Source organism: Podarcis bocagei (genome assembly GCF_964188305.1).
Source record: "Podarcis bocagei genome assembly, chromosome: W".
NCBI classification, from domain to species: domain Eukaryota; kingdom Metazoa; phylum Chordata; class Lepidosauria; order Squamata; family Lacertidae; genus Podarcis; species Podarcis bocagei.
The window spans coordinates 18,878,122-18,892,910 of NC_138131.1; the positions used below are offsets into that span (position 1 = coordinate 18,878,122).

At 48.3% G+C, this 14,789-nt stretch overlaps 1 protein-coding gene across 1 annotated transcript in view; it reads left to right on the forward strand.

Annotated features, from left to right (window-relative positions):
- The first annotated feature begins 414 nt into the window (after positions 1-414).
- LOC308577839 (large ribosomal subunit protein eL8-like) overlaps positions 415-14,789 on the forward strand; it is a 42,026-nt gene continuing 27,651 nt past the window's right edge. The window contains exon 1 of the mRNA XM_081178236.1: positions 415-419. Within this exon, the coding sequence (XP_081034362.1) occupies positions 417-419 (3 nt within the window). The 5' untranslated portion in view covers positions 415-416. The remainder of the gene's footprint in view (positions 420-14,789) is intronic.

Here is a 14,789-nt window from a genome sequence, read left to right on the forward strand (position 1 = left end):
AAACGAAGATGGCAGAGGTGCGAGGGGGCAAGGCAGCGGCCGACGGTTTCCAGCTACGAGATGGATTGCTCATCCGTAAAGGGGCCATCTACGTGCCGGGTGACGAACTTCGAGCCAAGGTGCTACAGCAGCTGCACGACGCACCCACGGCCGGGCACTTTGGCAAGGAGAAGACGGTGGAATTAGTAGCCAGGGATTTCTGGTGGCCTGGAATGAGAGGGGAGGTCGCAGACTACGTGGCGAGGTGTGACACCTGCCAGAGGGCAAAGCCGGTGCACAAACCGCCGGCTGGACTGTTGGAGCCGCTGCAAACTCCGGTCGAACCTTGGGAAAGGGTGGCTCTGGACTTTGTCACGGATCTGCCCAGCTCAAGGGGCAAGACGGCAGTGTTGGTGGTTGTGGACCTGTTCTCCAAGATGGCGCATTTCATTCCGTGTGCTAAGGTGGCCACGGCAGAGCAAACCGCCAAACTGTTCATAGACCACGTGTTCAAGGTTCACGGTCTGCCACGGTCTATTCTGTCCGACCGCGGGCGGCAGTTCATCTCGAACTTCTGGCAGAAGCTGATGGGCTTCCTAAACGTCAAGATCAATCTGGCGTCGGCGAGACACCCGCAGACCAACGGGCAAGCGGAGCGAGCCAATGCCATCATGCAGCAGTACCTGAGATGTTATGCAAACCAACAGCCTGCGACGTGGGTGGATTACCTGCCGCTTGCAGAGTTTGCCTACAACAACACGAAGCACGTATCCACGGGCGTCACGCCGTTCTTCGCCAACAACGGGCGGCACCCTAGAACCTTCCCGGGACTGGAATGCAGGGGAGAAGGGGAGCCGCAGTCAGCAGATGCGTTCGCGTCGGAGCTGCAGGAAGTCCACGATCAGCTGCGGCGCCACCTGGAGCTGGCTAAACACGCATACAAGGTACAAGCGGACAAACACAGAAGGGTTGGCGAAGAGCTCCACGTGGGAGACTGGGTCTGGTTAGCAGCCCACGCAGTGCCGGCCAGGTCGTTGGCCAAGAAGAAACTAGGGCATAAACAACTGGGGCCATACCAAGTCGAAGAGCAGGTCAACCCGGTGGCTTTCAGGCTGGCGCTTCCGGAGGGTTCCAGAATGCATCCGGTGTTCCACAGATCGGTGCTCACTCCATACAAGGCACCGCACAGGTTCCAGGAACCCGGAACGGCGCCGAGTCCGCTCAGAGAAGGAACGGGGCACGCGGGAGTGGCACAGGAGGAGCGCATCAACGAAGTCACGGAGATTTTGGACTCCAGATGGGGGGAAGAGGGAGTAGAATACTTTCTCGCCAGGGAAGGCACCCCGGCCAGTGCGAACAGCTGGGTGCCGGGCTACGCTTTAGACGAACCTCTGCTCAAAGACGAGTTTCATGCCCTCTTCCCACATAGACCTATGCCAGCAGACTTTTTCGACGACTGGCTTTTCACGCCCACGCTTTCGGACAGCACGTTCAGGGGGTTCGACTCGGACGAGGAACCAACACGAGACGTCCGTTCCCCAGAGGGGTCACCCTCGGGATCTGTCTCAGAACCCTCGTATTGGTGGGACGATAGGCCGGAGGAGCAGTTCCGCAGGAAGTGGCTGGACTGTTCCGGCCGAGCAACGCCGCCTGGAGGAAGTGCGGGAGAGACGGACATGGACATTTTCGGGGACGACCCTGGTTTCGAGCACGGCGGCACAGAGATGGAAGAGGAGGTGACTGTCGTCAACGAGAGCAGAGAGGAAGACCCGGAAGAGTTCCGATGGAGGCCTGCCACGGGAAGCGACCGATATCCGACGTTCGTCCCTTTGCAACAGCAGCCCCCAGCTCCAGCACCGGAAGGAGGGGAGGGGGGACTGGGGGGCTTCGAGGGGGGGATGGATGTCAGGGGTTTAGGTGCAGAGGCACGGGCAAGGGAGGAAACAGAGAGCGAAGGGGAGGAGACAGAGGAAAGGATGAGTGATGACGACGACCCGAGATCTCCCAGTCTTTCCAGTGAATCAGAGGATTCACAGAAAGGAGCACCAGTGGCCAGGGCAAGGGGGGAGTCTAGGGAGGCACCCCAGGAAGATAGAGCCAGAGGAGACTCAGGGGGGAGCAGCTGGAAATCGGGACCAGCGTCACCGCCAGGAAGCAGGGAAGAGGAAAGGAGCCAGGGGGGAAGCGCTGGCAGCTCACCACAGGAGGGAGGGCAGGAGTCAGGAGTGGCCACACCTCCATCGGGGAGCGAAGAAACGGTTAAGAGGAAAGTGGAAGGTTGGGCGCGCGCGCCAAGTTCAAATGCAGAGGAAGGCGGCGCAGTGAGCAGCCCCGAAAGGGAACCAGGTCCTAAAGCCCGGCGCAAGGAGGCAGAAGGGTCCGGGTCAGCGTCAGAAGAATCCCGGAAGGAAGAAGCCCCGGGGGGTAGAGGGACCCAGAGGAGGACAGTCAGGAGGAAAAGGTGGAGCAAGGCTAGGATATTAAGTTGGTGCGCACGGGGCGGAGACTCAGACGGAGCCTCGCCGATCTAGCTAGTAGACGTAGAGTTGCAGACAGCAGCGTGAGAATGGAAACTGTAATTCAATAAAGACTTTTACTTAATGACCGCTGGCTAGCGTGATCCTCTGTGAGCTAGGATCTTGAAGCAGCTCTGACAGTTTCCCTAAGTTGTTGAGATCTGGAGAAGTAAATGTCAGGCAACTGAGAGCTGCCCGTCTCTCTGAACTCTCTATAGAGTCTCCTAACCTCAGTTTTAATTGCTATGGTTTCTTTGTCAGTCCAATCGCCAATCCCCCTCTTCTTAGGTGACCTGTGCGAGTGTAAATGGGACAGTTCAATTGTTAAAAGTGTCAATATATTCTTCAAACCGAGAGATTCCAACAACAGGGGAAAGTTCACCTTTCTCTACCGAAAACAAATGAATCTCACAGTCAGAATTCACGAAGCTTTGGAAAAGAGATAGTGTATGCTCGTTAACACATATCCTTACGTGCTGGAGACTTGGTTCCTGGGGGGATGGATTAATTAACTGTTCTGACTTCCTCGATGGAAAGACAAGTTTGCAATGTAGAGGGAGATGGTCACTGAGCATAGGATCACCTATGTAGAACTCAGCCATGTAGGGCATCAAATTAGTGGGTATCAGAATATAGTCCACCACACTATTTCCCTGCGGGGAAATATAGGTAAAATTCCCAGAGCCTTCCCAATCAGTTAGCCCATGAGCCACGTCAGGGTCCTGGTGGTGGTCAGCTTGGTGAGTCGCAGACTAGCCAGATTAATTACTGGATCCCAGGATCTATATTCCCAGAAAAAGAAGTCTGGAAGAACAGTGGTATCCAAGATCTCCCATGCTTTTGTATACACTTCCCACCCTTGGCCTAGGCAGGCATTAAAGTCTCCAGTCAAGATAATATGTAGGTCAGGGCAAATGAAGTCCAGATTCTTGAGCACATGTGCAAAAAATTTCCATTGTAGGTTCTTGGCTGTGACAGTAGGAGTGGGAGGGATATACACATTGATCAGTAACAGTCCCTGGCACACTAGCTCTATCTTTGTTACTAGTAATTTACAGCTAGCATTTGTCGACAGGATGTGTTTACTTTTTATATGGGGAGCCACCAGGGTTAACAATCTGTTGGGTTTGGAACTTAACAGGTTAAGTTGTTCCCATGATGCCACACCATTCTGACGTCAGTTTTCGAAGCTGGGAGGAGTTTGGGAGGAGTTTGCCATTCTCACTCTGTGTTGTGAGGGGAAAGGAGCAGTTTTGTAATGGCTGCAAGCAGTCCTGGTTTTTCCGGAGATTTGTTGGAATAAACGACTGTAAATAGACATACCTGTACTCTGTGTGTTTGTCTGGAAGCTAAGCCAAGCTACGTGACAGTTTTTCACCACTGTGTTAAACTCTGCTGAGGCGTGACTGAGAGCTGCGGAGCGGAAGTGTGCCGGGCGGCCATAAATCGCTAATTGAGGATCGCAAATCAATTAGCGGGAGTCACGTCAGGCCAATAAAGTCCAAGAGGTTATGGGTAACCTTAATCACCGATCGTAAAGCTGTCACTGAGGCTGCCGAAAGCTTTGATCTGCGGTGTCGAGCAGAGGAGCACGGCAGGAGGCTGAGGCCGGAATCTGAGGCAAGCGGCTAGCTGAAAGACGCAGAGCTTTGCTGAATGCTGTGGAGCCAAGAGCTGAGAGCAGCAGGGAATCGTTTCTCCACGGACAGGTGCCGGATAAGCTGGTGAGTGAGCTTGGGGCCCCGTGGGAGAACGGAAGAAGATGGCAGATGGCCAGGAGGTGTTTCAAGCTCCGTTTGAACAGCTTGAGGAACTCACCGCCCAAGCGTGGAATACCTGGGCAAGAAGGGTGAGAGCGTGGTTTTTAGCCACGGAAATTTGGGACATTTCCCAGAGAGAGCCAGTGCAACTGGTGGACAGAGATGGCAGAAATACAGAGATACTGCAATCTGTTTCTCTGGAGGAGAAAATGCAGAGGGAGAAAGCTATGAGAGCTGAGGTCTGCATGTTGAGAGCAGGTGTTCATGCTAATTTGCAACATCACCTGAAAAGCATTGAATCTGCGTGTGAGGCCTGGCGAGTGCTAAAACGTCTGTGTGAAGACTCAGCAGAGGGCCAAGGGCAGATGGAAGCTGAAAGCCTAGAGATGGCTGGAGCCCCTGTTCCTGATGATTTAGCCTCAAGGAGTGCTAGTGAGCAAGTCGGGGGGCGGAGAATTCCAAAGGTAAGTTTGAAAAGTTTTCCACTGTGCATACTGGAGTGGAGTTCAGGGGGGGCGGATCTGGCAAGGAGTGCTTTTCCGGAAGAAGGAGGGCCAGGCCAGCTGAAAAGAGCCCCGGGCAGTGTTTTTCCACTGGAGTTCGTCGTTGCTACGTGTGTAATGCAACGGGACACTTGCGTCGAGATTGCCCACAGAGAGCGAGGGCAGCTGCACAGGAAGGCTTCAAGGACACCTCTCATGGGAATCAGTCGGGTTTCCATGGCAACCGGTCTGGAAAAACAACCAGACGTGGGACTGAGGCTGGTGGACGTGCCAGGTGCCAGGAAGAGACGTATCAACTCACGGCCAGTCTTGCTTTGTTTGAGCAAGGCTGTGGCACAGGCTCAGAGCTTTGTTTTGTAATTGACTCTGCAGCTAATTGCAATTTGATTCCAGAGACTCCTGCTGTCGAGATGTGGAATTGCAAGGCAATTCCTGCTGGGAAGACTGTACTTTTCGCAAATGGACAGAAAAGAGATGTGACTAATGCTGTAAATGTGCATTTTTCTATTTTACAGGAGACGATGGAGTGTTGTACCGTTCCAGGGATGCACCACTGCCTTTTGTCTGTACCTTATTTGCTAAAAAGGGGGTTAAAGGTTTGTTTTCAGGATGATGTCTGCACAATCTCCAAAGGAGGGAGGATGCTTGCCAAGGTTAAAAAGGGGCAGAATCTTCATCTTAAAAAGGGGCAGAATCTTCATTCTTAAAACGCCTCTGGAGGGTGATGGGAAGGTTGAGAAAGCACAAGCACTGCGTGCTACAATTCCCAATCATGCGTCATGTGCCCATATTTGGCATACTAGGACAGCTCATGGTTCTTTAGAAGAACTACAGGTGTTGCCTGAGGTTTCCAAAGGTTGTCACATTGCAGAATGTGGATATGCTGTAAATTGTGAAACTTGCAAACTGGCAAAGGTAAAAGGATGCAGTTATCCAAAAGTGGAGAGGGTAACCACAAGACCTTTTGAACTGGTCCACATAGATTTGTGGGGTCCTGTAAAGGAACCAAGTCTGGGAGGGTCAAGGTTTCTGCTCACGATGCAGGATGATTTTACGCAGAATTCCTGGACCCACGGTCTCAAATCCAAGGATGATGCAGCACAGCTGATCAAAGGATGGATTGAGGAGGTGGAACAAAGGTTTTCCACCAGAGTGCAAGCTGTCACAAGTGACAGAGGAGCCCAGTCAACAGGTTCTGCTTTGCAGAAGTTCTTTCGCAAGAAAGGGATACGTCACACAGTGACTTCACCCAATCAGTGGGGGGTGGCAGGGCTGAGACGTCAGGCTCTGATCCAGGCTGCACAGGTGTTGCTGAAAGATTCTGGGTTACCTCCAAAGTTTTGGCTGGAGGCAATCAAGTATGTGGGCTTCACCTGGAATCGTACCTACAATTCACTAGTAGGTGACACACCCTTTAGGTTGTTGCATGGCAGGAAACCCCAGATTCATTTTTTGCGTATGTTTGGGTCAGGTGCATCTGTGCCAGTACCTACTGCTTTGCAGGGGCCAGATGGATCCAAGTTCCGGAAAATGATCTTCTGCGGGTATGAGCCAGAAGCACGTGCATGGAGGTTTGCATTTCCATCGGGTGATCAGAGTAAGGTGCTGATCAGTAAACACGCTGAGTTCTATGAGCAGGATAAAAGGTCAAAAACTGCTGTCATGCGTGATGTGCTCTCAGAATGTCTATCTGATTCTGAGGAAAGGGAGGCAGAGGCTGATCCCGGTGATGAGGACCAGGTCCAAGATCAGGATTCAGAATCCGATGATGACGATCAGGTAACTGACCAAAGTCAGGAACAGGAGGAGGTATCTATAGTTTCTCCACAAGATGTTAAGAGAACACCCAAAAGCGAACCCAGTTCTCCTGTGAGTGTAATGGAGAGGATTCGAAAACGCTTTAAGTCAGAGGGGGAATCCCGTGATGCTGAGGACACAGTTCCTGGTGGCAGTGAGTCAGAGGTAACATCTGAGTTTGTGCCCAGAAGGTCTAGTCGCACAACAAAGGGCGTCCCACCTGAAAGATACCAAGCAACAAGTGCGTGGGCAAGATTCGCACAGTGTGATTCTGGGAGTGTTGAAGGGGTTCAACAGGTGCCTGGGAAAGATGCCGGGAAGGGGCACAAGGCAAAGGGGAAGGTGTTGAACTCAAAAGGGTCTTGTCAGAATGTGCGGCAAAGAGGGGTGTTGGGTTTGGAACTTAACAGGTTAAGTTGTTCCCATGATGCCACACCATTCTGACGTCAGTTTTCGAAGCTGGGAGGAGTTTGGGAGGAGTTTGCCATTCTCACTCTGTGTTGTGAGGGGAAAGGAGCAGTTTTGTAATGGCTGCAAGCAGTCCTGGTTTTTCCGGAGATTTGTTGGAATAAACGACTGTAAATAGACATACCTGTACTCTGTGTGTTTGTCTGGAAGCTAAGCCAAGCTACGTGACAGTTTTTCACCACTGTGTTAAACTCTGCTGAGGCGTGACTGAGAGCTGCGGAGCGGAAGTGTGCCGGGCGGCCATAAATCGCTAATTGAGGATCGCAAATCAATTAGCGGGAGTCAAGTCAGGCCAATAAAGTCCAAGACAATCCACCCGAAGGCCTACCTTTCTTGTGGCTTTTGGTTGCCGGAATTGAAAAGGCATTAAAACCTGCAAGTTCAATGTGATGTAATGACGTGGTTTCTTGTAAACAGACTATATCATGTGCCCTTATTAACTTTGCAAAGTCAAGGAGACACAGCTTAGAAAACCACCCTGCCACATTCCACGATAACAGCTTCAAAGAGGAATGTTGCACCAGGTTCCCAGCCATGGCATAAAGTCAATCTAGGTGCATGTCGGAAGGTTGGCTATCACTTGGCGCCCCAGACTGTTCCTGCTGTTTTTCCTTCACTACCTCTGGGGCGTCAGTTGTTAGTCTGTTGACCCTGGTGTCATTACTTCTTGAACTTGCAACTGTCATCTCCTTGATCGAACTCGAGTTGGTGATTTGAGGGGTGAGTTCACTAGAACTTGGAGCAATGTTAGAATTCTACTCCCCTGTAGTTTTTCCTGGAGACAGTGTTATCTGATTTGCTGAGATCATGGGGGGGGGGGGGGCTTCGTCGAAGACAATTAGATCTATCTCTGACTTTGTCACGTTACCCTTGGGAGGAGCGTCATTTGTCGTTGGCTGAATAGATTCCAGCCGGGGTAAAGAATGGTGAAATTCAGGATCTGCCAGAGGTCTGATGGATTGTTCTATCTTTGACTTGTCTAGATTGGGCTGGCGTTCTTTATGTGTTTGGCCTATTTGCTCTGAGGTTTTCCTCTCCAAGGGAGTATTACGGTTGGGTTCACCGCATGTATCCATCTTTGACGGCCCTTCCGAATGAATTGCAGACCTATGACAAAAGCCCTTTGGCAGAGAGGGTGTTGGTTTCTTGGGGTTGGTCCGGCTATACGGCAAATTTGGCAGTAGTTGTTTTCGTTCTGTGTCTTTAAAAACGTGCCTCAAATCAATATTATAGTCCTGTAAGAGGGCCCTATATTTCAGGAGCTTTTTAGGAGTAGCCGAGTCGGAAAATGTCAGCATGAGTCTAGTGTGCTGGGGGTCCGTGCAAAGCAAGTTTATCATGATCAAATTGTCGCACTGGATGTTTAGTAAAAGCTTAAAGTTTCTCTTCACGCTGTCAATTGATTTCCAGTAAGGCAGCTTACCGCTGAAAGGATATATATCGAGATCTACTTCAGTGCATTGTAGGATTAGGTCCCTACTTTCACTATTGTTATTTTTACTATTTGTAGTCACTCAGTTATCAAGTCCAGACCAGTTACACCCCTGTACATGATGGTCATGGGGGAGGGCAACGCTGTGGCCAGCCTCTTTAGAATTGAGGGAGCTATTTCTGGTCGCCAGAAGCACCAACTTAGTCAAAAGAGACGTTACCTTTTCTAATTTGCTGTTAATTTCCTCCACTGTTCTTGCAGTCAGCAGACAGTGGTCCGTGAGTATTTCTGCATAGAGTGGTGCCCCCTCTGATAGTAGTTCATGGGATAGTTCTGTTGGGATACTGCCAGGGAGACTAAGGCCATCATGACTCCATGTCGCCTCCGGACGATCCATCGATCTCCCGTAGATACAGTATCAGTCAATTAGCGACACGAGCCTCAGAAATAACTTGCCACATTCCAGGGCTTGTGCACGCTCTTTCAGCAGAGTTCGCACAACGAAAGATGCACTCAGGAGAGCATTATTTACAACTTTATTCAGCGTTGGTCAGAACAAAGAAAACATGACTGCCTGCTTCGATGTCCAGGCGTGGAGAGAGAAAAAAACAACAGCTATAGACAAAACAGAAACTTCCTGTGAACAGGAAATACGCAGGCTGTGACACAACAACCTGCTCCCTTCTTAAGGTGGAACGGAAATATCGTAACAAGTTCATGGGCGCTCGTCTCAGCATTCTCCCCTAGGTGATCTCCACCCATTAAAACGTCCCCACCTACCTGGGAATGTGCTCTGTTGGATGTGGTAGGTTCTGAATTCTGTGCTCTTATGAAATCATCCAGTTTACTCTGCTTGCACTTCTGCTGTGGGCTCACTTGTGGAGATGAGACCGGTCACTTCTTTTTCCTACCTAGTCATTTTCCTGGAGATGCAGCCGCTATTAATCTGGCTCTTAATACGGCTAAGACCAAGGAATTGGTGGTGGATTACAGGAAAAAAAAGGCGGACATTCAGCCCTTGTATATCAACGGGGAACGGGTGGAGAGGGTGGCGGAATTCAGGTTCTTGGGAGTGACTATGGATCAGGGCATGACTTGGAGCGCAAATACCACTGCTCTGGTGAAGAAGGCCCAGCAGAGAATTTATTTCCTCAGACTTTTAAAAAAGAACAATCTGAGTGAGAGACTGCTGGTGTCCTTCTACCGAGGCTCCATAGAGAGCATACTTACGTACTGTATTTGTGCTTGGTTCTCCAGTTGTACAGCTAGGGAGAGGAAGGTGCTCCAGAAGGTCATAACCACAGCCCAAAGGATTATTGGTCACCCTCTCCCACCTTTGGAAGAACTGTACGGTTCCCGTTGCCTTAGGAAAGCAAACAACATCCTGCAGGATCCATCTCACCCGGGATACAGCCTGTTTGCACTACTGCCTTCTGGCAGGAGGTATAGAAACATCAAGTCAAGGACAAATAGACTGAAAAACAGTTTCTATCCAAGAGCTGTGGCCCTTTTGAATGCTGTAACTCGATAGTGAGATCTGGGAGTTTGATGGGTGTGGGTGTGGCTGGAAGGTGGTTTGTTTGGTTGTTGCTGTTGTTTTGCTTTTGTTGTTTTTAAGGGATGGCATCCAATTTCGTTGCACTTGTGCAATGTTGCACTAGTGTAATGACAATAAAGAATCTATCTAATCTAATCTATCTATCTACTACATTTTTTGCTCTATAAGATGCACCAGACCATAAGACGCACCTAGTTTTTGGAGGAGGAAAACAGGGGAAAAAAATATCTGAATCTCAGAAGCCAGAACAGCAAGAGGGATCGCTGAAAGCAGCAATCCCTCTTGCTGTTCTGGCTTCTGGGATAGCTGTGCAGCCTGCATTCGCTCCATAAGACGCACACACATTTCCCCCTACTTTTTAGGAGGGGAAAAGTGAGTCTTATAGAGCAAAAAATGCGGTAATTTCTGCTGCAAATCAAAAAGCTTGGCGTCCTCCCAAACTAGAGCAATTAATCTCCACTTCTGCTGATAAGTAGTTGGTAGACTGAGTCGAGCTGTAGCTAATTAAGGCTTTCTCCAAGACTTCCCAAGACTTTCTCTAAGACTTTTAACTTGAGCTTTTAACTCAAGCTTTGTGAATATATTAGTTAAGGAAAAGCTGTCAAATGTTGTAGATAAAATACTGAGGCTGATAAAAGCTGAATAAAAACTGATAAAACTAATAAAAACTTAACAAAAACCACACAACTGAATGTTTTAATATGCCCCGGGACCTGCTAGTGAAGGGTGGGCAATAAATTGTTGTTGTTGTTGTTATACATTCAGGGTAATTTGTGGCTGTATGTCAAGATTGGATTACTGAAATGTGCTGTATATGGGCTTCCCTTGTGCTCATTCCAGAAGCTGCAGTTAGTGCAGAATGCTGCAGCATGATTGCTGACAGGAGCAAGACCTTGTCAGCATATAACACCCAAGCTAAGAAACCTGCAAGGGTTGCTCATTTGCTACTGCGCCATGTTCGTGGTGTTAGTATATATAGCCTTTAACAGCTTGGGACCAGTTTACCTGCAAGATAGTCTTACCAAATATATGCCCAGTGGACTGTTCTGATCTGTCAAACAGGCACTGTTACAAATGCCCTGTAATACTTGTTCTGCACTTGTAAGAAGTTAATATTTTAGGGTGGCAGCACTGATGCTTTGAAACTCCCTGTCCATTGACATCAGGCAGGTGCCCTCATTGTACTCCAAGGTAACTGCCAAAAACATTTTTGTTTAGGTAAGCCTGTCCAGACATGTAGAAGGCAGACACATCTTAATTTGGTTTTCAGCTTGTCATTGACTTTAATTATTCATTGAATGTTTTAAATCAGGGGTCAGCAACCTTTTTCAGCCATGAACTGGTCCACCGTCCCTCAGGCCATGTGGTGGGCCGGACTATATATTTTTCGGGGGGGGGGGGAATGGACAAATTCCTATGCCCCACAAATAACCCAGAGATATATTTTAAATAAAAGCACACATTCTACTCATGTAAAAACATGCTGATTCCCGGACCGTCTGCGGACCGGATTTAGAAGGCGTTTGGGCCGCATCCGGCCCCCGGGACTTAGGTTGCCTACCCCTGTTTTAAATAGTAGTGTAGTATTTTTCTTTTTACTTAGGATTTCATTGTTTTATTCTTTTTGTAAACCGCTTTGACACTTTTTCTTTTTATGATCTAGTGGTGTATAAATAGTATACAATAAATAATTTGAATATGGATGTCTCTGCTAGGTTTGGGCTGGTGAGTCTCTTATGAAGCTTGTCTCTGACCTAAAACAGTTCCTGATCCTCAGTGACTTCCCTTCGATCAACGAAGCCATCAACCAGCAGAACCAGCAGTTGCGCAGCCTTCAGGAGGAATGTGACAAGAAGCTTATTACCCTGCATGATGAGATCTCAATAAACCTCTATGAGCTGGAGAAAGAATATTAGTCTTCCAGGTACAAGTGAAGCCATGGACAGTTGCCCTATAGTAACCACAACAATTGCCTGCTTCTGACGTGGGGCGGGGGCGGGGTGTGTGTGAAAATAACAACTGTCCTTGTTTTAAAAAGCATCCCTAAATTCCCAGCACCCAAAGAATCTGGGCCCCAAAGCTGTTTTACTGAGTACTTCATGTTTGACGTGAGATGTGGCCATTTTGGAGGGCAAGCACACCATGTACCGTATTTTTCGCCCTATAGGACGCACCGTCCCATAAGGCGCACCTAGTTTTTTGGGGGGGAAATAAAGGGAAAAAATTATTTTCCCCCCCAGGCGCGGGGCTGGGGCGGGGGAGGCCCGAGCTTCCCCCGACCCCAGCCCCCAAACAGGCAGCTCTCTGCAAGCTGTGGGAGCCCAGCGCTGGCTCCCGCTAATTGCGGAGAGGTCCGCGAAGCCTGGAGAGCGAGAGGGGTCGGTGCGCACCGACCCCTCTCGCTCTCTAGGCTTCAGCGAAAGCCTGCATTCGCCCCATAAGACGCAGGCACATTTCCCCTTCATTTTTGTAGGGGAAAAAGTGCGTCCTATAGGGCGAAAAATACGGTAACTAGGACTTTCTCCACAGAGATGTGGAGGTGAGCTTTTCTCCTGCTCCCTCATCAGCATTGTGATCTTGTCACCTAAATGACTTGCAAACAGGAACAGGTACAGTGGTGCCTCGCAAGACGAAATTAATTCGCTCCACGAGTTTTTTTGTCTAGCGAATTTTTCGTCTTGCGAAGCACGAAATCCCATAGGAATGCATTGAAATTCAATTAATGCATTCCTATGGTCAAAAAAAGTCCAAACAAAGCCAAAATTGGTACAAGAGTTTATTAAGTGCTCTTTAAAGTCACACATACTGTAAAGAGCATTTCAAAAATTGAAGGAACAATAAATTAAGTTTCTAAACATGACAGAAAAACATTTAAAAATCAACAAAGTGTACAGGTACAGTACATTTTCTAAGACTCTGGGGGACAACTCGAAGAAGGTTCCTCTTCCACTCTTTGCTTCTTGCTGAAGAACCCCCTCCTCAACTGTTCCCCCAGCCACCCACCACACAGAAACTCAAATCCAGAATTTTTTTAAAAAAATAGCAGAGTGGCCCAATGGTCACAGAAAATCATAAAAATGCAGAAAAAAATAAGCTTCCAGATTCTTGCAAACCCCTCCCCAACACCAAGTCCTTGAATTCCAAACACCCCAACCCAAAATTCAAAAAACCCCAAAAAAGTTTTAAAAGTTTAACTTACCAAATGGCTGCAAAAGAAGTTTTGGAAAAGCTTCAAAAATCACCAAAGTCTTCAAAAACCTCAAAAAAGGCTACCACTCTATGAGTTGCTCCTCGAAGTCAAGTCGCAACTGTATTAACAGTGTTAAGAAAAAGGAAACAAACTTGCAAGACGTTTTCGTTTTTCGTCTTGCAAAGCAAGCCCATAGGGAAATTCGTCTTGCGAAGCAGCTCAAAAAACGCAAAACCCTTTCATCTAGCGAGTTTTTCGTCTTGCGAGGCATTCGTCTTGCGGGGCACCACTGTATTGGATCTTGAACTGCCCAGAGTACCCTAATCACTAGTCAGTGTAAACTGCAATCCTAACCATGTCTACTCAGAAGTCCTCTTGAATTCAGTGGGGTTTGTTCCTAGCTAAGTGGGATTAAACTGCTTTGAAGCTTTTTTTACAATCAAGTGGTGTATAAATTTTATGAAATAAATAATAAATGAAGATGGCAGCTTTAGGCCACATTCATACAATACATTTAAAGCACTATGATGCCATGCTAAACAGTTATGGATTCCACCAAATAATTAGGGGAGCTGTAGTTTTCGAATGGTGCAGAGATTACAGGGTTACAATTAATTCCCAGAGCTCCCTGTGAAGAGGGATTGATTGTTAAGCCACTCTGGGAATTGTAGGTCTGTGAAGGGAACAAGGGCCTCCTAATAGTACTTAGCACCCTTAACTACAGCTCCCAGAATTCTTCAGGAGAAGCCATAATTGTTTAAAGTGGTATCGGATGCATGGTACAAGCATGTGGTAGTCAAACAACAACATCTGAAGGGCTGCAGTTGAGAAGATATGGAACTTTGGGGTTTAGGATGCAATCATACGCACCCTTAGCTGAAAGGGATCACAATTGAATAGAGTGGGGCTTGCATCACGGTCCGGTTCACGGGCAATCAAAGACCCGGCTGGGGATGTCGGGACCGGGGGCAAGATAGCGGGGTGGGAGCAGGAATGGTAGTCCAGAAGCCAGGGGTCAGCAAGCCAAGAGTTCAAGGGTCAGAGAGCCGGGAGTCAAGAAGCCAAGGGTCCGAGGGTCAGGAAGCAAGGAGTCACGAAGTCAGGGGTCCAAGGATCAAGAAGCAAGGAATCAAACGCAGTAAGGCAGGGGACGTGTTGCTGTGGCAAAGAGCCGAAGGGAAATGCTGACCTTATATCCCTTCCTGGCTCTTGCCACCAGGTGCTGTGAGTTACCAATTGGCCTCACCTGTCTGGCCATGCCTTGCCTCTTCAGAACAAACTTAGGAAGGCCCCAGTCCTGCAGAGACCTATTGGTCACAGGGCCTGGCTCCTGCATGCACACCTGACAGCTTGCTTCTGAGTAAAGATACATAGGATTGGACATAATAAGCATTTTTTCTTCTGTCTGTAATGACTGGACCATGAGTTTCCAGTTTCGGAACGTTAAGATGCATCAAAACAAAGCAATATTTTAAGGAGTCTTTTGTTATGCCATTATATTATATTATATTATATTATATTATATTATATTATATTATATTATATTATATTATATTATATTATATTATATTATATTATACACACAT